This window comes from Erinaceus europaeus, chromosome 14 (genome assembly GCF_950295315.1).
Source record: "Erinaceus europaeus chromosome 14, mEriEur2.1, whole genome shotgun sequence".
Classification (NCBI taxonomy): Eukaryota; Metazoa; Chordata; class Mammalia; order Eulipotyphla; family Erinaceidae; genus Erinaceus; species Erinaceus europaeus.
Genome location: NC_080175.1, coordinates 21,253,929 through 21,276,109, shown reverse-complemented (window position 1 = coordinate 21,276,109; position 22,181 = coordinate 21,253,929). Strand labels below are relative to the sequence as shown.

At 39.4% G+C, this 22,181-nt stretch overlaps 1 protein-coding gene across 3 annotated transcripts in view; it reads right to left on the bottom strand.

Annotated features, from left to right (window-relative positions):
* SORCS1 (sortilin related VPS10 domain containing receptor 1) overlaps positions 1-22,181 on the bottom strand; it is a 633,466-nt gene that overhangs the window by 128,143 nt on the left and 483,142 nt on the right. For all 3 annotated transcript variants that reach the window (XM_060171368.1, XM_060171370.1, XM_060171369.1), the window contains exons 7-9: positions 9,771-9,889; positions 7,647-7,736; positions 182-361 (exon numbers count right to left, since the gene is read on the bottom strand). In XM_060171368.1, coding sequence (XP_060027351.1) covers positions 182-361; positions 7,647-7,736; positions 9,771-9,889 — 389 coding nt within the window. The remainder of the gene's footprint in view (positions 1-181; positions 362-7,646; positions 7,737-9,770; positions 9,890-22,181) is intronic.

Genomic DNA, 22,181 nt, shown 5'->3' with positions numbered 1-22,181 from the left:
CAGGGGCTCAAACCTGGGTTCTTGAGCACTGTAACATGTGCGATCAACCCAGGTGTACCACCACCTGTGGCGCCAAGTGATTACTTTTATAGCATAAAAACATGAAACTGTCAACACTGGGTATTTGTTGATTGGTCCAGGCACTGTTGTGACTCTGGACTATATAGACCTTGTGACATACCTCATAGAGGTCGATCATGACATTGCCCTCAGGGCCTCGACTGCTCTGGACATTCTCCAAGGCCAGGGTGAAGTAGACGCCTCGGGTGTCTGAGATATATAGGTTGTAAGTGTCATTTTGATTCCATTCTTGAACTGCTGCAAACACTTGATTTTCATCTGTGCTGATGACGTGCATGTCCTAGAGAAAGATGAAGGAGAAAACTTGTATGTGTTACACTGGCTTGTGTACAAAGAGGCTGAAGTGAATACCAGACTAGGCATTTGGCACTGGTACAGAATATAGAGACATTTTTTCTTGTCCATTTTAGTAAGACCAATATTTAATCAGTTAAGTGATGATCATTTATTTTCATTGTCGCTTTGGGATTAGATAGTAAGGTTATGAGACAGTAGGAGATGGTAGCTGTTTCAATTGCTTTATTTGATAATTAAAAAAATAATTTCTTAGATATGTTTGACTTTGGAGAATCAGTCATTTTGATATATTTGCCAACAACAAATGTGGTACCTGCTCAGAAGGCTTCTATGGGACAAATAAGAGGGAAAATGGAGGGAAAGGGAGGAAAAAAGTCAAGTCCTGCATCTCATGAACCAACAAAATATGGGAATCCGCTGTTATGATTGTTAGGTTCACAGAACCACAGGCCTAACCTGTCCAGTAAAAACCTGCATTTTATTTTATTTTAATTTAAAATATCTATTCATTTATTGGATAGGGATAGATAGAAATCAAAAGAGGAGGTGAGATTTAGAGAGGAAGAGAGGGGCACCTGCAGTACCATTTCACCACTGGAGAAGCTTTCACACTGAACCTGGGACCTGGGGCTTAAACCTGGGCGCTTGAGCACTGTAATATGTGCACTTAGTCAGGTGTGCCACCCTCAGCCCCCAAACCTACAATTTATTAAGATTTTTTGGTAATTAACATGCACAATGCAAACCAAAGTTTGAGAACTTCTGCCCTGAATCTCAGAAAACTCCAGAATTCCTTGAGGAAAATGCTCACCAGAGAACCTCAAAGCATTAATCTTCATGCTTGTGAAGATTTAATTGCTTACTTAAGCCTGCACTCTGAGAAGTTCAGCAGGGAGCCTTAAATAAAAAAGGAGAAAATAGCCTGCATAATTGATGATGCTTTCAGACCCTGTCAGTTCAAGAAGATAGAAACAAAGGTAATGTGAAGGCAGGGAATGGATGTCCTTAAAGAGAGAAAATTCCAAATTCTTTGCACTACTAGAAATCCAGAGAAATAGATATTCAGAGGCTGACACAACCCACAACTTGCTATCTCCTTTAGGGGGTGCCTGTTAAAATGCCCCTAGAAAAGAGACAGGCTGGGAGTATGGAATGTCTAATGTCACAGCTGACCAGATGAGGGAGCCTTAGAGGAGTGAGGGTAGCACATACTCTGAAAGGAGTCGACCTGTCAACACCATGTTCAGTGGGGAAGCAATTACAGAAGCCAGACCTTCCACCTTCTGCATCCCATAGTGATCCTGGGTCCATACTCCCAGAGGGATAAAGAATAGGGAAGCTATCAGGGGAGGGGGTGGGGCAAGGAGTTCTGATGGTGGGAACTGCGTGGAGTTGTACCCCTTTTATCCTATGGCCTTGTCAATATTTCTATTTTCTAAGTAAAAATTATATAAATAAAAAAATGCCACCTAGAAGTTTTCCATACCTTTCACAAAGAAGTATAAATTAATACACATTTATTTTTTTTTTAAATAGGGGCCAGATGGTCACAAATCTGGTTGAGCACACATGTTACAGTAAGCAAGGACCAGGGTTTGAGTCCCCAGTCTCCACCTGCAGAGGGGAAAGTTTTGCAAGTGGTGAAGCATTGTTGCAGGTGTCTCTATGTCTCCCTCCTTCTCTATCACCCCTTTCTCTCTCTGTTTCTGACTGTCTCTGTGCAATAAATAAAGATAAATAAAAATAATTTAAAAAGTCAAAAAAAATACAGAGAGATTCTTGGACTTTTTATAACTTAGCACTCAAATTTTCCCAGATGGGCCAACCTCTATGTTTGAAGAGCTTTAGAAGATCTGACAATCTTCCCTGCAATCATTCCAGTGCTATAAGAGCTTACCTAACTTCTTAACTAAGTTTCTTTTTTTTTTTAATACTAATTTATTTATTACCTTTTGTTGCCCTTGTTGTTTTATTGTTGTCATTGTTGGATAGGACAGAGAGACATGGAGAGAGGAGGGGAAGACAGAGGGGGAGAGAAAGATAGACACATGCAGAACTGCTTCACTGCTTGTGATATGACTCCCCTGCAGGTGGGAAGCCAGGGGCTCTTACACCGGTCCTTGCACCTTTTGCCACGTGCACTTAACCTGCTGCGCTACTGCACTGGGATGATCGTTTTTCATAAGGCTAAGGAGGAGATCTTCTCTCCATATAATTTAACCCCATCAGACCTTCAAATATCACATTGGTCTTAACTACTTTCATTGAAAGAGCTGACACACTTAAATGTAAGCTTTCTTTTCTTTGTTTCTTCTTGCCACACCTCCTTTCTCTATTGGGAAAATAGGTCCTTTCTCCCAAAGTGGGACTTCATGTTGAATGTTTTTAATAGGACACACCACTTCAGAAGAAGAGATAATCTTTGAGATCTTCTACTTGAGTGTTATACAAAATCTGTTTCATAGAACATCAGCATTATTGAACTTTAATATAATATCTTGAACTATATATTCGGTCCTTAGGTTGTAGATATGTCCCAGTGGTTAGAGCACATGTTTCACAAATGATAAAGAGAAAGCAAACTCACAAGGTAGATGTTTTGAAAAACATTTTGATAAATATTTTCTTGCTGTGGTCTGGGAGGTGGCACAGTGGATAAGGCATTGGACTGTCAAGCATGAGGTCCTGAGTTCAATCCCTGGCAGCATATGTACCAGAGTGATGTCTGGCTCTTTTTCTCTCCTATCATTTCTCATGCATAAATAAAAAATCTTTAATAAAAATATATTTTCTTGCTCACTCGAAATCTTAAGAGTCCTTGACTTATCATCTTATAAATATTGTTCTCTAGGCAAGATAAAATAATCAGTTTTATTGTGGGCAGGGGTGGCATGTTTGGGAGAACATATGCTACCAAGCATGGTTACCCATGTTCATGCTCCTGTCTCCCTCTGCAGAGTATGAACTTCAAGAGTGGTGGAGCACTTCTTCTTTCCCTCCTCCTCCTCCTCTCTCTCTCTCTCTCCCTTCTAAGACAAAAAAGAGAAAAAGAGAGAGAAAACAGCCTTTAGGAATGATAGGAATGATGGAGTTGTGTGCAGGCATCAACATCAAGAATGAGTTTTATTTACTTTTTAAAGTTAAGTTGATCACTGAACCACATTTTCATATGAATGGATCTCTAAGGACATTTGATTCTGGGTAACAAGTTTGAGAAAATACTGCTGTCAATCTAAAATCCTTATCTTTTTAATATATATACCAAATAACCACACCATCATAATAGGGGAAACAAGAAACTGATAAAGCAGCCCTGGTTTCAAAGCAGGTCAGTGACAGCTCCAGGTCTGGTAGTCAGGCTCCCACCACAAATCAAGCAGCCTTCACACCACCCACGTCCCCCTCACATTGATCTTCCACCACACAGACAACTAGATCTGTACTACTAATAATATTACCTTGCTTTTATAGAGTATCTGTCCTCCAAAATGCTCAAAGCACTTTCATATGTATTGCCTCATTTATCTCACTTAAGTAGCTCAGAATGAGCTCCAAGTAAGTTAAGGGAAGAAAACTGTCACACAGCATCTCTCCGACTGGAAAGCTCTATGTTCTTAATAGCAACAGCAAAACCAAAGCTTCCCCTGCTACCTTTTTGGTCATTTTTATCATCACTACTAATATATCCTCTCTCTCTCTCTCTCTCTCTCTTTCCTTTCTCTCCTTCCCTCTCTTGCCTCTCCCTTTCTTCCATCGTCTTTCTTTCTCTCTCTCCCTTTTTTCTTTCTGTCTTTCTTTCTTTCTTCCCTTCATCTTGTTTCTTTCTTCCCTTGTTCTTCCTTTATTTTCTTCCTTCCTTTTTCTTTTCTCTTTTCTTTTCTTTTCTTTTCGTGACACTTAGGTTAACCATGGTCTTTCAAGAGCTGGTGAAATGGCAGTGGATAATTAAAGGAAATATGTGCATGAAGGTTCTAAAGAATCTCAATTTCTTCCATAGATATGAAGCTTTATTCATTTCTGCAGCACTGACCTTGGCTTTGATAGCAGGCCATGAAATATCCACCTTTGCTACAGATCACACCACCTAAGCTAGGACTTCTCTTTGAAGGTATAATGGGATTGTAATGAGGCATTTCATTGGCTTGAATAATCAACACTTGCTAGGACCAAATAATACACTCATCTGCTGTACTGACTCCTGTTTCATCAGACACTAGCTAAATTAACTTCAGCCATCTACCCTTAGGCCTCAAAGGTAGATGAGTAATAGAGCGTGCACATCTGGGAGAGCACACGGGAAGGGGAAAAGACCAGGCTCAGGTTGAAAGTAGACTCTGCCTTCCAGATTGGCAAGTTGCCAATGGGGGAAGGTGTCAGTAATGATCTGTGTGATGGCTATGATCAAACCATTTCCAATGTATGCTTTCTAACACTCCAGCACTGGGGCCAAAGCTGTTTCTTTGATTTTAGGCTACCATTAAGGCTTCTTAAGCCAATGGGACTTTTTTCTTTGATGCTACCCTAATACCCTAGTATATCAACAAGTGGAGGAAGTAGTGGCATCTTGATTTTTTTTTTTTAATTGTTACTTGGGCTATCAAATAGGATTGGTGCATACAAAGTGAATCCACCACTCCCAGTGTGTTTGTCAGCTTTAAAAAAAAATTACTTATTTACATATTAAATGAGAGGACAGAGCAAAGTTCTCACCATATGCTGGGCCAGTGGTAGAACACAGAACCTCAGGTTTCCAAAGGATATATACAACCCACTGAACCAAGTCTCAACTACTACCTATTAAATTTTTTAAAATTTATTTTCATTTATTTATTCCCTTTTGTTGTCCATCTTGTTTTATTATTGTAGTTATTATTATTGCAGTGGTTGTTGGATAGGACAGAGAGAAATGGAGAGAGGAGGGGAAGACAAGAGAGGGAGAGAGAAAGACAGACACTCGCAGACCTACTTCACCACTTGTGAAGGGACTCCCCTGCAGGTGGGGAACCGGGGGCTCAAACCTGGATCCTTATGCTGGTCCTTGCACTTCGTGCCATGTGCGCTTAATCCGCTGCGCTACTGCCAGACTCCCTTAAATTTTTTAAAATTTATTTTTATAATTGCTACCTTTTAAAAAGGCAAGTTACTACTACAAGGAAACAAAAGTATAAAATAAAGAATGCAAAGTTAGGGGTCAAGAGATTTGAGTACTAGCTTCATTTATAGGGAAAATAGTACTTGGTTAGTTGGGGACTTAATCTATCTAAAATATTTATGTCACTGAGTAAGCATGGAATGAGTTAACCAGATTAACTGTTTCCTGATTTGAGTTTATTTACCATATATCTCATGAAGAAGAGTTTGAATGTAATTGCTTTTAAAGATATAAATCTTTCAACCCATAGATTTCATTTATCAGTCACTCAAAGAAACAGTGATTTTTTTCCGTGTGTGTGTGTGTGTGTGTGTGTGTGTGTGTGTGTAGGGATTAAAAGTTCTGTTAAACTTCTTGAGGTAATGTGTTCATTTCCATCATAGGACATCCTAAAGATCAAGGGAAATTTTAAACAAAACACACTTTTCCTTTTACACATAGTCTTTGTCCAGTTATTACATAAGGAATAATTCCAATACTTTTGTTCTTGTCTGTTTGGAAAAGACTTTAAGTCAACTCAAGGGATGAGTTTAAATATATACAGGCAGAGACATACAGTTCTGAGCAATTACTATCATCATTAACATCTTAGCAGTGGACAATAATAATAGCTGCTAACATGGATATAGTTCTTTAGAGTTAACAGTGCATTTTTATGTGTGTTATTATCACTAATGGGCTAAGGTTTATAGCCCACCTTTTAATCAGCTAGGGTGAGGGACACAGTGGTATCTTAGAAGAATGCTTCTGGAGACGTCAGGACAACCAGCTGCCAGTGACCCCCAAGAGAAGACCTGGAATACCTTTGTGCCATATCTATTACCAGCGTCCTTGAGCAGCAGGGTGGCGCTAGTGTAAGATTTCATTTCAGATGAGGGAGATAGCATATGGTTATGCAAAGAGATTCTCATGCTTGAGGCTCCAAGGTTCAGGGTTCAAACTACCATGAGCCAGAGCTGATCAGTGTTTTGATACTTTTTAAAAATTTTTTTATTCATTTATTTGTTATTGGATAGAGACAGAGAGAAATTGAGAGAGAAGGGGGAGATAGAGAGGAAAAGAGACAGAGAGACGCCCGCAGACCTGCTTCATCGCCTGTGAAGCGACTCCCCTGCAGGTGGGGAGCCGGGGGCTCGAACCGAGATTCTACTATGTATTCCACTACATAGATTCTACTATGTATTCCACTTTGTGCCATGTGTGCTTAACCCACTGTGCTATCACCTGACTCCCAGCGTTTTGATTCTTAAAAAAAAAAAATGCATACTGCAAAAGCATGGACTAAAGTGCAAGGAAAAGTCATGAAAACAGAATTTTAAACACAGAAGTTTCAAAAGTACAGCTTAAATTATATACAAAACCACACTATCCACATATTACAGTTCCATACATCTCTTCTGTACATGATCAAGGCACACTAGGTTAATAATTTCTATCTAAAATACATCACAATGGCCAGGAGAGAGAAAATCTGCAGTTTGAGCTCCCAAAGCCATTTGACCTCCACTAGGTGGCGCTCCATATTAACACAGCTTTTCATACTTAAAGAAGGATAACCCTTGGACTTCAACAGCTCAGGGTCTTAAACTTTTGTCTCCCACTGTTTCAAAAGTAACTTGTCCTTCTGGGAAGTCCGAAAATTAGGTGTGCCTTACGAGTCTATAAAAAAAAATAGCCAATCTCATAAGGTCCATTGAGAGAGCAGAGGCTAGGAGGCACAGAACTGCGCTCTCTCTCAATAAACAATTGATAGCAATAAAATGGGACAGAACTATATCATATCTGTTGCAGTGATGCATCAGGTGATCGAATATGACTTTCTGTCTTGGTAGAAAACCAGTAATACTGCTTAAAAATCGAATCGACTATTGAAAAGCATCTAATCATTGGCTATTTTTTTCAGATGCTCCAATAGTAAGAATTTCAGAGAGAGAGACAGAGAAATGAAATTTCCAAAAACTAGAAATCAAAGAAAGTTAACTTGAGACACAGTGCTGGAAGATGAAAAGTCACTGATGACTGCAAAAGACTGAAAAAATCCTAGGAAAAGAAAGAGGAAGAAAAATGAATTGGAGAAAGTAGTAACAAGAAAAGAAGAAACTGATTTAGGTCATACCTTGGGCAGAGCATATTTAGGCAGCTTCATCTGTGCAAAGGCGTTCCTTCGGTAGGACACATAGTAATGTGGCCGTCCTCCTGATGTCAGCTGGATCATAAGCACAAAAGACTGTCAGAGGAGTTACTATAATACAGAAAAGCAGCCACTGAATTGAACGCAGCAACTGCCAACACAATGGCATGAATGACCATTGTGGACAAGTGTAAAGAATTGGCATCCAGCTCTGAAACAACTTACTCAGAGTATGTGATTTGGTCCGAAGCCCAGCTAAACCCAACAAAAGGAAAATACGATTCTTCAATTTGCTCTGTAACTCAGACACAAGGAAACATTCTCAGTGGTTTCCTTTAAATTACAGACCTCTCAGGGAATATTGGCTCCATGTCCACAGTAGCCCACTATCTAAACTCAGCCTGGGGCTATGCAAACAGCTCCACATCCCACTTCAGAATGAATTGCTCCCGGACAAGCGGTGGCAGAACTCAAATCTCACTTCTCTAGGCATAAAATTCTAGTTAGGTGCAGGACCTCCACACAGCTGTGCATTAGAAGGAAAGACTCCTTAGAAAAGAAACTGGGTCAGGACTGTGTCCCCACCCAGGCACAAATGTGACTCAAACCATGTGCAAGCCCCTGCTCCGCATCTGCAGGGGGTATGCTTTAGGAGCTGGAAGTAGGTCTGCAGTTGTCTCTCTCCCATTCTCTTATCATCTTCTCTCCTCTCTTTCTTTCCTAGCAAATAAAATAGAAAGAAAAAAAGGAAATAATGGCCACTAGGAGTGGTGATTCACAGCACTGGCACTGAGCTCCAGCAGTAACCTTGGTGGAAAGAAAAATAAATAAAATAAAAAGTGATTGGGAAAAATATATATTTTTTACTATCATGTTACCTAGATCACTTCTTAGTTCTAGTGATATGCTACAGGGCCATCTTCATAATGACATGAATATACATGAAGCTCTAAATGTAGAATTGATTCTCATTTGTAGAGAATATAAACTGTTATTAGAAAACAGGAAAAAAAGGTTCTTGAAGCAACACTTATATAGCAAAATGAATCTGAGATACAAATTATATGTATAACCATTTTCCATTTTAATGTCTGCTGATAATTTGCTGCTAAAGTTATCAGAAATCTCATTACTCATTTCCTTCAAGAAAAAGGATGTGTGTGCATATGTGTGTGTGTGTGTGTGTGTGTGTGTGTGTGTGTATGTATGTGTGTGTAAGTGTGCTTAAAAGTACAAATTCTGGTGTTAGGAAATTTGAAAATTTGCTTCCTCAAAACATGGGTTTAAGGGCATTTTAGAATGTGCCCTCATCCTACTGACATTATATGTGTACTCATACACACTACCTCTACTCTGTAGCAACTCTGTATGTTTATTATTTTAACATGGAAATCATTAACTGAATTTTAAAGTGCAATTTCCAAAAAAAAAAAGTAAGAAAAGAAGTCAAGCATCCTTGCTCCTTGTCTCTTCTAACCACTCAGAAAGAAAGCTCCCCCTTTTAAAATCCCCAACCTCTTGAGGTGCAAAACCTGACTGAATGAAATCAGCTCATCTCCATTTCTTTCTCCTAATCAGCCAGAGCATGACAATAATAGCTGATTACTCTCTGCCTTGTCTCTGCTTCCTGCCACCTCCAGTCACCCCACAGTGTCTGTTCCACCTGCTTTTCTATTGAAGGTGAGTGTTGGGGAGGAGGCTGACTGGCTGACTATTCTCCTTAAAGAGAAAGACTGAAGACTGACATATCCACTCACTCCTCTTTCTCTTGATGACTGAATGGTGCCCCTCAGAATGCAGATGAGGAGATGGATGGAAATGTGCCTCATTCTGGAGACAAGCTCAGTACGCTAGGCAGAGCCCTCTGACCCAGAGTTGATAAGGTCCTCCAGACACTGCCCCCAAGGGCTGATTACTATTCTATTAGTGTAGAAGCATCCACACTTGGTAATGTTCCATTTGTTGAAAAGATAATGCTTCTTTTTTTCTCCCTTTCTTTTTTCTTTCTGAGAGAGTACAAGCAGGCAAAAAAAAAAAAAAAAAGGCTTCATCAGCAAACAAGGAAGAGAAATATTTTTGAGAGAATCTCTGGAAGTGGATATGTCATACCTGAACAAACACATAATCATCCTGGACAATCAGAGAGTCTGGGTCAATGTAGCCTGGAAAAGGTTTATTTCTGTTGCTCTCTGTGCAGTTCTGCATCCGGCAAGTGAGGTATTGAGAATCTGAAGAAAAAGAAAAAAACAAACACTACAACTTGTGGTGTTAGATGACGCACACCACTCCCCACTGCAGAGAATTAGAATCAGATAGGGCATTTTCAATTTCTCTTGCTATCTCCAAGTCTTTAAACACATCCTATTATTAGAATTATTAAAATTATTATTTTAGTATCACACCTGCTGCCAAGACCACCATCACCTTCCAATGTCTCTATCGACTGACTCTGGATATACTAAAATAAAGAGTTTTCTGTAATTAAATTCACCCCTCTCAGCCCAAGCAAAAATAATTTAAAAATTAACAGTAATGTTTGTGATATCAGGTTTTGTTGTTGTTGTTGTTGTCTCATGCATTGGATTCACTTCTATACTTGGACTTTTGACAGACCGATGGGAAAATATATACATAAACACATCAGTACTCAACTCTTGCTAGAAATTCTGTTATTTTAAAAAGATTCTGTATGAAGTTATAGGTGCTTTCTACTACTAGTTAAAAGTGAAATAAAAAAAGAGATTCCTGAGGAGAAACAGTACTTTCATTTTAGAGATAGGTAAATGAAGATCTGTCTCATCTGAGACTGTATAGAAAACGACTGGGGGTCGGGTGGTAGCTCAGCAGGTTACGTGCTCCTGGACCAAGCATAAGGACCGGCGTATGGATCCTGGTTCGAGCCTCAGGCTCCCCACCTGCAGGGGAGTTGCTTCACAGGTGGTGAAGCAGGTCTGCAGGTGTTTATCTTTCTCTCTGTCTTCCCTTCGCTCTCCATTTCTCTGTCCTATCCAACAACAATGACATCAATAACAATAACAATAATAACTACAACAACAATAAAAATAACAAGAAAATGATAAATGGCATTAGTTACAACTTACATAGAATTGAAGGCTACTGCTAGAAATGTATTATATCAGGGAAACTGACCCTACTTTTCATGCACTATTATTTTGCCCTCTCTATATAATCGTATGTCAGGGGCTGGGTGGTGGTGCACCTGGTTGAGCACACATGGTTCAGTGAGCAAAGACTAGGGTTTGAGCCCCCAGTCTGCACCTGCAGGGGAAAAGCTTCATGGGTGTTGAAGCAGGGCTGCAGGTGTCTCTCTGTCTCTTTCTTTCTCTCCCTATTTCTCTTGACTTCTAGCTATTTCTATCCAATAAATAAATAAAGATAATAAAAATTGTAAAATAAAATCATATCTCACTTCCATACTTAAAATTTTTTTTATCTTACTGCACTCAGCATATAGCTAATCTTAACTTCTAATATACCATTCCCACCTCTCCAAGATCCTCCTGCATGCTGAACTCCTCTCTTCCTGGCATTCTTCTTATTTGGCCTTTCTTTCTTTCTTTCTTTCTTTCTTTCTTTCTTTCTTTCTTTCTTTCTTTCTTTGTTTCTTCCTTCCTTCCTTCCTTCCTTCCTTCCTTCCTTGCTTCCTTTTTTTTAAGTTAATTTTCATATCATTAGACACAGGTTATTTTAATTTTGTTTTTATATTTATTTATTTCCTTTTTGTTACCCTTGTTGTTTTATTGCTGTAGTTATCATTGTCATTGTTGTTGGATAGGACAGAGAGAAATTGAGAGAGAGGGGAAGACAGAGAGGGGGAGAGAAAGATAGACACCTGCCGAGCTGCTTCACTAACTTCCCTGCAGGTGGGGAGCCGGGGGCTTGAACCGGGATCTTTACGCTGGTCCTTGCACTTTGCATCACAGGTGCTTAACCAGCTGTGCTACCGCCTTACTCCCTCTGGCCTACTTTCTATTCTTGGAACTCAGCCAAACTTTTTTTTTTTTACCACTTTACAGACTTTTCAGTTGTATTCTCTCTATATAAACTGCTTCTCAGGCTATTCCCTGAAACTGAGCTGTCACTTCCGAGAATCTTTCCTGGTTATTACAAACACACCATTCTCTTAACTCCACTAATAAAATGTAGCACAATCTAAAATTATTCTGGTTCATTATTTCTTCCTGCTCTCTCACACCTTTGGGCCCCAAGAATATAAACACCATGAAGAAAGCAGAGACATTTACTTTCTTTTTTTTTTTTTTTAGTCATTCACTGCAATACTTAGAGGTTCTAATCCAAGTAAGACGACTCTTTGCACACATCACAGAGTAAATTAATATTCATTGGAATATGCCTCTTTATTGGAATATATATTTGGCATACAGTAAATTAATTTTTGATATTTCATGAATGGGTGAGTTTGGTTATTCAGCATCTGAGATTTATGCAGAAACCCACTCTTTGAAATAAAAATAAAAGGAGAAATGATTATTTATTTGGACTGGGGTGGGGGTAGGAAATAATGTGTGTTGAATAGGGTAAAAGCACTCAACAGAGGCATCCATTAAAGACATTTCCAGAACTACCTTTATAGACCTTAATAAATCTATCCTACAAGTAGCAGCACTGGGGACAGCATACATTTTCTCCATTTGACAAACAGTTGAAGTGTTTGACCTTCAACTCTCAGACTGATGAAGGATAGTTAGAACTATCTTTTTTTCAATTTGGTCTTCTTTCAATTTAAAGCCTTTTGAGGAGCCTGGACAACTACTTTAACCCATCTGGTCCTGGGGCAACTACCTCTAAAGATAAAATGAAGAAGAGCTTCAACTTGTTTCCCTATCTCCTTTTTGCAGACATTCACAATTCTTCCTTAGAACATAACTCAAGATCTTCCTTCTTGGAGACAAATTCTAAGACATATCCCTCCCCAAAATGATCCATAATTTCTAACCCACAAGATTTTTTTTTGTTGTTGTTGTTGTTCTACTTTTGTTCAAAAGATAGCCGCATAGAGACAATGGATCCATGATAGAGCTCTTCTGTATTCACTTACTGGATTGTTAAAGAAAACACTTGACCTTCTCCAGTGTTGCCCTAATATTTCCCATTAAACAAGGATTCTAATGCCAATTGTATTAACTGAAATCATACATCCATGTATGTGCATGACGTTCGGAAACTCAAATTCATATAAATTCCAGCTGTTATACTTAAAATAAAAATATTCCTGTTTTATTTTTTGAAACCTTTCACAATAATTAAATTGATTTAGATGTTATAATAAATCCTTAAGAACACTGGCTTAACTGAAAGAAAAGAGACTGGTAATACTGAATTTCAGTACTACAGCCTTCTTTATCCTTTTCCCCTCCCTTCCTTCCTTCCTTCCTTCCTTCCTTCCTCCCTCCCTCCCTCCCTCCCTTCCTTCCCAAATTTGATGCTGGGGATCAATTCCAGGGTTTCAGTGATTTAAGGCATGTACTATGTTGCTGATTAACCTTCTTGACCTCTCTTGTTTTATTACTCTATCCCATATTATTGGTGACCTATGTAATGTTCAGCCTGTGATGTCTCCTTGCTGGAAAAGCCATTACTCAACCTGTTGGCTCCCTTATCATCCATGTGACACATAAGCCCCCATACACAAAGATGAGTTCTCTAGGGTAATGACTTCACAATGTATTTCAGTTCCATCCTTTCCACCCCTATTGGTTGGTTTACGCAAGGACATTAATACTTTTCAGCCACCAAGTTGCAGACACTACCATGACACCAACCTGACTTTCTTGGGCAGACGACCTCACCAATGTGTCTTGGAACTCCACCTCCCCAGAGCCCTGCCCCACTAGGGAAAGACAGAAACAGGCTGGGGGGGGAGGGTATGGATCAACATGTCAACACCCATGTCCAGCAGAGAAGAATTTATAGAAGTCAGACCTTCCTTCTGCTCCCCATAAAGATCTTTGGTCCATATTCTCAGAGGGATAAAGAATAGGAAGTTTCCAATAGAGGGGACGGGATATGGAACTCTGGTTGTGGGGATTGTATGGAGTTGTACCCCTCTTAGACCACAATCTTGTCAATCATTATTAAATCACTAATAGAACTTTTTTAAAAAGCTCACTTCAAATAAGTAAGATGTGAGCTTCAAAGAAGTACCAGTTAATAAAACAGAGGACCATTTTTGCTTCTGTACAATACTCTATTATCAATCTGATGTTTGGGACTGACCTAGTTTTCCTGTGACACAAAAGAGTTAGTTTTATAGTTAAACTTACATAATAAACATGATAAAATGATAAGAAGAAAATGTTCCTTAATGATACCATTGAACAAATTACTATGCTGAGTATGGAACAGCCCTCTATGCTTTTAATAAAATGAGATAATTAATAAGAGCAATGATTAATCAAATTGCATCAAAGGTTTCTAATTAGGAAGTCTTGGGTATGGAATTAGAACTACAACTCCCAGTTGAAATTTCTAGGGTTGTCAATTCTAGGATTGTGAGGACTTTTCCATCAAACTACAATGCTGTTTTTACTTGTAATGAGGTCTAAGTTGTTTTTTCCTTAACACCTCAAGTTCCTCTTCAGGGGTTCCTGAGGAAAAATACAGTAGAAAATTTAAAAATAGAGTTGTACTGTAACTCAGCTAAACAGACAGTGTGAATTTATGGGATACAGGGATAAAGTAAAACAGAGAAACATTTTTTTAAACCCTACTTATCTATTTTACTTGCCAGGGCAGAGAGAAACTGAGAGGGAAGGGGGATAGAGAAGGAGAGAGAGACAAGACCCCTGTAGTGAGAAACCTGCAGAGAGACATTGGTGGCATTGCTTTACCATGTGTAAAGCTTACCATTTGCAGATGGGGGCTGGAAGGCTTGAACCTGGCTCCTTGTGTATGGTAAGCACATGCACTTAACCAGATGTGTCACTAGCACTGAGAAAGTAATTTTCTTTTATTAAGCACCCATAGATCAAAATATAAAGCAACTCAAATTTATTTATCACATTATATCTTCATAAACCTATAAAGTATAAAGTACTAGCTGGTATGTTTTTGAAGATAAAGAGAATGAATTATAGAATGTCAATATGGGTTTCAATTTTACCTGGCCCTGGGGTTTGTTTATTTATACTACTCTATTTTTTTATTTATATTTATTTTTCCTTTTGTTGCCTTTGTTGTTTAACATTGTTGTGGTTATTATTGTTGTTACTGATGTTGTTGTTGGATAGGACATAGAGAAATGGAGAGAGGAGGGGAAGACAGAGAGGAGGAGAGAAAGACAGACACCTGCAGACCTTCTTCACCACTTCACAAGCGACTCCCCTGCAGGTGGGGAGCTGGGAGCTGAAACTAGGATCCTCAAGCCGGTCCTTGACCTTTGCGCTACACTGCTCTACTTACAGAACATCCCCCCTGCAAGTTTGGGATACATTTTTCATGATATATATATTTAGGTTCCAGTATCAATAGATACATATGAACATTACATATTCATATCTCTCTCTAGTTAATCTGAATAATTTAACAAGATGAAGATCTTTAAAAATGATATTTTTGACTTCATTTCTGAGAATTCAACCTGAGAAAATAATTAATGAAATATGCAAGGGTTAGTGACTTTAATATTCATTAGCTTTACTTATAACAAAAGTACTAAGAGAAAACAAAGTAGCTAGCAATCAGACAGTTAACTATAAACACACATACATTACAGTACACAAGAACCCAGGTTCAAGACCCTGGTCCCCACCTGCAGGGGTAAAGCTTCATGAGTGGTGAAGTAGGGCTGCAGGTGTCTCTCTGTCTCTTTCCCTCTCTAATAAATTTTTCATATATATATATATATATATATATATATATATATATATATATATTTATCTTACTTCTAGGGACCAGGCAGTGGTACACCCAGTAGAGCTCACATGCTAGTGTATAAGAAGCCACTTCAAGCCCCATGTCCCCACCTGCAGAAGGGATGCCTCATAAGCTCTGAAGCAAGGCTACAGGTGGCCCTTTCTCTCTCTGCTTCTCTGTCTCCCCCTTCTCTCTCAATTTCTGTCTATATCACAATAAATAGATAATACATCTTTAAGAATTAAAATTTATACCTTCCTTCTAAAGAAGCTATAAAGATTACAGAAGCACTTGATACATTTGTAGAGGAAAATACCAAGTAACAATACTTTGTTAATGTTAATTGTTTTAGCTTTGAGGAATAGATCATGTTTTTTTAGGATGTTGACACTGGATGTCGACACAAGCTAGGTAAAGCTGTACAACCCTGGTAACATTTTTGCTTACCTAAGAGTATTAAAGAACAAAGTTTTTCAAGAGTAGGTTACCAAATGTGCATATGAACCTGATTTTGTGCAAGCTGTGCATGTAGATATGCATATCTACGTGGGAAAATGGGTGGAAAATATATATATGATAGCACAGAGGCAATGATTTGAGAAGGACAGTCCATATCCAAATGCAGTCAGCATTTTACAGTGTTATGTGGTATGTGTGTGAATATGTATATTGTTGGACCCACTTGTCCCATTCTGCCATTGCCTATTTCTCATCCTAGGGCAGAGCTGTGCAATGAACAAGTCTGTCTTTGGGCTGAAAATTACAAAGTATAGAGCAGGATGACACAAGAAAAGTATCAGGACGAAGTCTTGAAACCAGGTTTTGTTCAGGGTGACTCAAAGTGAAATTTGCAAGCTGGAGGGGAAAAGATAAATTTTGAGCTGTCTGCCTGCTCACAGTAAAGTGTTCCTGGTTTGTTCCCTTTCTCCTCCTAATGGAAACAGAAAGAAATTGGCTGCACTTTGTAATGAGGGACCAATCACTCGATTTCCCCTTGAGTTGTGCTGTAATAATATTAAATATGATGAACTCTTTCCATATTCAATTCTGCAGAGTGTAAGATGCGATTCCATAGGAAGTATCTTTTAATTTGGCATTAATTAACATCGATTAATGTATGCAACTGCTAGACTTTAGAATTAATTTCATTACTTTCCCCACACAGATGTTTTCCTTGCCATAGGTAATTAGGACACTGTGCTTCTCAAGTATTCTTATTCACTGTAACAGCTGCTGCCTGGAAGAATGCAACCGTCAGCGACTCCCACCCCCACCAACACCTGTACTGTGCTAGAGGAATGCCTGTAAGAGCCTAGACTTTGAGCAAAAGAACAAGGCTTAACTTCAAGCATGAAGAGGTCTACTAGCTGGTAAACGTAAGCCATTGATCTCTATAAACTTTGTAAAATGGGAATAAACAAGACCCCACTTGCTAGTGGGTGTGATGACTAAAGATCTCAGTCATGAAATTTCTTCAGTTGTGAAATTCATTCAGTTACCTGGGTAACAAGTCTAGCAGATGGAGACTTGTCTCAAGTGGCCTCCCCCAGGGCTCTGTTCTGGCTCCTACGCTATTTAATATTTACATCAATGACCTCCCAGAAACTTCTTCAAGGAAGTTCATCTACGCTGATGACATCTGCTGAGCAACTCAGGCATCCAAGTTCGACATCCTCGAGGAAACACTCACGAAAGACATGTCTCTGATATCTGATTACTGTAAAAAATGACGACTAATCCCTAGCACTGCAAAAACAGTATCATCTGTTTTCCATCTACACCATGCCTCGGCCTCGCGTGAGCTTAATGTGCAGCTTGGCGATACGCGAATCCGGCATGAAGCCCAGCCAGTCTATCTTGGCGTTACTCTCAATCGCACTCTGTCATTTCACGAACATCTCATAAAAACTGCAGCAAAGGTGGGCGCGAGGAATCACATCATTGCAAGACTGGCCAGCTCCTCATGGGGCACGAGCGCTTCCACACTACGATCATCATCTCTGGCATTATGCTATTCCACTGCAGAATACTGTGCCCCAGGATGGTTCCGTAGCCCCCATGTCCACTTGGTCGATTCCAAATTATATTCCTCCATGAGGATAATTTCTGGAACCATCCGTTCCACCCTGGTTTCATGGCTGCCAGTTCTTAGCAACATCGCCCCGCCAGATATTCGTCGGGATGCAGCATCATCTAAGTTCATTTCCCACGTCTACGCTCGCCCGGATCTGCCAATATACGCGGATATCTTCGCCCACCCTGTCCAACGCTTGACGTCTCTTCACCCAATCTGGTCCCCTACGCCTACACTGAACTTCTCTGTTTCTAACTCTGTTAGAAACAGAGTTAGCAGTCAACTGAGGTAAAGAACAAACACCTCATCACAGACCCCTGCAAGCGTCAACCCGGCTTTGACCTAGCACGTTATGATTGGGCCCTCCTCAATCACTATCGAACAGGCCATGGCCAGTGCGCCGCTATGTTCCATCGCTGGGGAGCCAGAGATGCCCCAAACTGCCCCTGAGGCTACAGACAGACTATGTCCCACATAGTCAACGACTGCCACCTCTCCGGATTCAAAGGAGGTCTCGAAACTTTACATCAGGCTCAACCTGACGCTGTTGACTGGCTACGGAAGAGGGCAAACGCTAGAAGAAGAAGAAGTTATAATGCCCAGATGGACTATGTTCAGTTAATTCAAGCTGCTATTTAAACTCTCCAATAATACTCTTGTGCTTCAAGGGAACTTAGTATATAACAATACAGATATATCTTACGGATATAATACCAATCATTATATTCAACATTTGAGTTGGGATAAAGGGGTTTTTAAAATGTAACTTGAAAATAAGACACTACATACATGCTCTGTTTTTTTAAAAAATGTCTTTACTGAGGAATTAATGTTTTACATTAGAGAGTAAATACAATAGTTTGTACATACATAACATTTCCCAGTTTTCCATATAACAATACAACCCCCACTAGGTCCTCTGTCATCCTTTTTGGACCTCTATTCCACCCCACCCCCACCCCACCCCAGAGTTTTTTACTTTGGTGCAATGTGAAAATTCCATTTCAGGTTCTACTTGTGTTTTCTCTTCTTGTTTTACAACTTCTGCCTGAGAGTTAGATCATCCCATATTCATCCTTCTGTTTCTGACTTAATTCACTTAACATGAATTTTTCAAGGTCCATCCAAGATAAATTGAAAATGGTAAGGTCACCATTTTTTTTTACAGCTGAGTAGTATTCCATTGTGTATATATACCAAAACTTGCTCAGCCACTCATCTGTCGTTGGACACCTGGGTTGCTTCCAGGTTTTGGCTATTAAAAATTGTGCTGCTAAGACCATACCTGTACACAGATCTTTTTGGATGATGTGTTCCTTAGGATATATCCCCAGGAGAGGAATTACAGGATCATAGAGTAAGGTCCATTTCTAGCCTTCTCAGAATTCTCCAGACTGTTCTCCACAGAGGTTGGACCAACTGACATTCCCACCAGCAGTGCAGGAGGTTTCCTTTGACCCCACAACCTCTCCAGCATTTGCTGCTGTTATCTTTTCAGATGTGTGACATTCTCACAGGAGTGAAGTGGTATCTCATTGTTATCATTATTTGCATTTTTCTGACAATCAAAGACTTAGAGCATTTTTTCATGTGTTTCTTGGCCTTTTGGATCTCTTCTGTGGTGAGTATTCTGTCCATGCCCTCCCCCCATTTTTGGATGTGTTTATTTGTTTTCTTGTCATTGAGTTTGGCATGCTCTTTATATATTTTGGTTATTAGACTCTAGTCTGATGTATGGCATGTAAAGATCTTCTCCCATTCTGTGAGGGGTCTCTTGGTTTGGGTAATGGTTTCTTTTGCTGTGAAGAAGCTTTTTAATTTGATGTAGTCCCATAGGTTTATACTTGCCTTAGTCTTCTTTGTAATTGGATTTGTTTCATTGAAGATGTCTTTAAAATTTATGTGGAAAAGAGTTCTGCCAATATTTTCCTCTAAGTATCTGATACTTTCTGGTCTAACATCCAAGTCCTTGGTCCACTTGGAATTTACTTTTGTATTTGGTGAAATATAGTGGTTCAGTTTCATGCTTATGCATGTTTCAACCAAGTTTTCTAACACCACTTGTTGAAGAGAATCTGCTTTCTCCATTTAATATTCTGGGCACTTCCGTCAAATATTAGATGTCCATAGATGTGGGGGCTTACTTCGGGGCTCTCATTCTATTCCACTGCTCAGTGTGTCTATTCATGTTCCAGTACCAAGTAGTTTTGATGACAATGGCCCTATAATACAATTTGAGATCTGGGAGTGTGATGCCTCCAGTTCTGTTCTTTCTTCTCAAGGTGGTTTTGGCAATTCTAGGTCTTTTCTGGTTCCAGATAAACATTTGAAGCATTGTTTCTACTCTCCTAAAAAATGTGGTTGGGATCTTGATGGGGATAGCATTAAATTTGTATATGGCTCTGTTAGTATATTCAATTATGATGTTAATCCTTCCAACCCATGAACATGGACTATATTTCCACTTCTTTGTGTCCATTTTCTATTTCCTTGAGGAGTGACTCATAATTTTCAGTATACAAGTCTTTCACTTCTTTAGTTAGGTTTATTCCTAGATATTTTATTGTTTTGCTGGTATAGTACAAGGAATTGATTTCAACTTCTTCTAACTTAGTGTTTGCATAGAGGAATGCCACTGCGTTTTGAATGTTAATTTTGGAGCTTGACACCTTACTTACTGTATTGCCTGATAATTTCCAAAAGTTTCTTGCTGAATTCCTTAGGTTTTTCTATGTATACTATCATGCCATCTGCAAATAGGGAGATTTTGACTTCTTCTCTTCCAATCTGTATCCCTATGATTCCTTGCTCCTGCCTGACTGCTATAGCAAGAACTTCCAACACTATGCTGAATAATAGTGGTGATAGTGGGCAGCCCTGTCTAGTACCAGATCTGAGTGGAAATGCTTCCAGTTTTTCACCATTGAGTATGATGTTGGCTGTAGGTTTGGTATATATAGACTCCACTATCTTTAGGAACTTTCCATCTATTCCCGTATTTTGTAGTGTTTTGATCATAAAGAGATTTTGTATTTTGTCAAAATATAACTCTGCATCTACTGATATGACCATGTGATTTTTGGTCTTGCTTTTCTTGATGTGGTGGGTCATGTTGATTGATTTACATATATTAAACCAAACTTGGGTTCCTGAGATAAACCCCACTTGGTCATGATGAACAATATTTTTAATATACAGCTGTATCCAGTTGGCTAGAATTGTGTTCAATATTTTAGCATCTATGTTCATCAGAGATATTGGTCTGTAGTTTTCTTTTTTGGTTGTGTCCCTGTATGCTTTTGGAATCAGAGTGATGTTTGCTTCATAGAGGCTAGAAGGGAGTATTCCAGTGTCTTCAATCTTCTGGAAGACTTTTAAAAGTAGAGGTATCAGTTCTTCTTTGAAGGTTTTGTAGAATTCATTTGTAAAAGTTCTGGTCCAGGACGTTCATTCTTAAGAAGGGTTTGATAATTGTTTCAATTTCACTGGCTGTGTGATGGGCCTCTTCATATTATCTAGTGCTTCATTATTTAATTTTGGAAGTTTGTAGGTATCTAGGAAATCATCCAATTCTTTCAGGGTCTCTAGCTTGGTGGCATATAGTTATTCATAGAAGTCTTGCATGGGGGGTTCCCGGAAGATGGCGGACTGAGAAGCTGCTAGTGGCTTGAGCTCTGACCACATCTTCTGGAAACAGTAGGATTTTCTGACTTTAGTAGGCCAGTCAATAAGGGGTCCGAGCGGTCACACCAAGGAGGTGACTATAACTTAATTTGGGTTAAAAATTAAGAGTAGAAAAAAAGGGGGGAAATTTTTTTTCCATTTAATTATAAAGCACACCTCCTCCCCTTCCGCCCCCCCCCCCCATAACCAGTCCCTGAGGAGCAGCTCCTAGCAGGCTACCCTGCTGAGCTTCTGTCTTTACAAAATTCCTGTGCCACCAGGGAGTATCATTCATTCTAAGTCTATACCCTTCTGAAACCTCTGGCCTTTTTTCTTTCTAAATAGCCAACCCCCCCACCTCACCATGCATAGCTAATTAAATAATTAAAAATAAATAAAGATACCACCTCACTCCTGTAAGAATGGCATACATCAAAAGGACAGAAGCAACAAATGCTGGAGAGGTTGTGGGGACAGAGGAACCCTTTTACATTGCTGGTGGTAATGTAAATTGGTACAGCCTCTGTGGAGAGCAGTCTGGAAAACTCTCAGAAGGCTAGACATGGACCTTCCATATGATCCAGGAATTCCTCTCCTGGGCTTATACCCCAAGGACTCCATAACACCCAGTCAAAAAGAGGTGTGTACTCCTATGTTCATAGCAGCACAATTCATAATAGCTAAAACCTGGAAACAACCCAGGTGCCCAACAACAGATGAGTGGCTGAGAAAGCTGTGGTATATATACACTATGGAATACTATGCAGGTATCAAGAGCAATGAACCCACCTTCTGTGACCCATCTTGGACAGAGCTAGAAGGAATTATGTTAAGTGAGCTAAGTCAGAAAGATAAAGATGAGTATGGGATGATCCCACTCATCAACA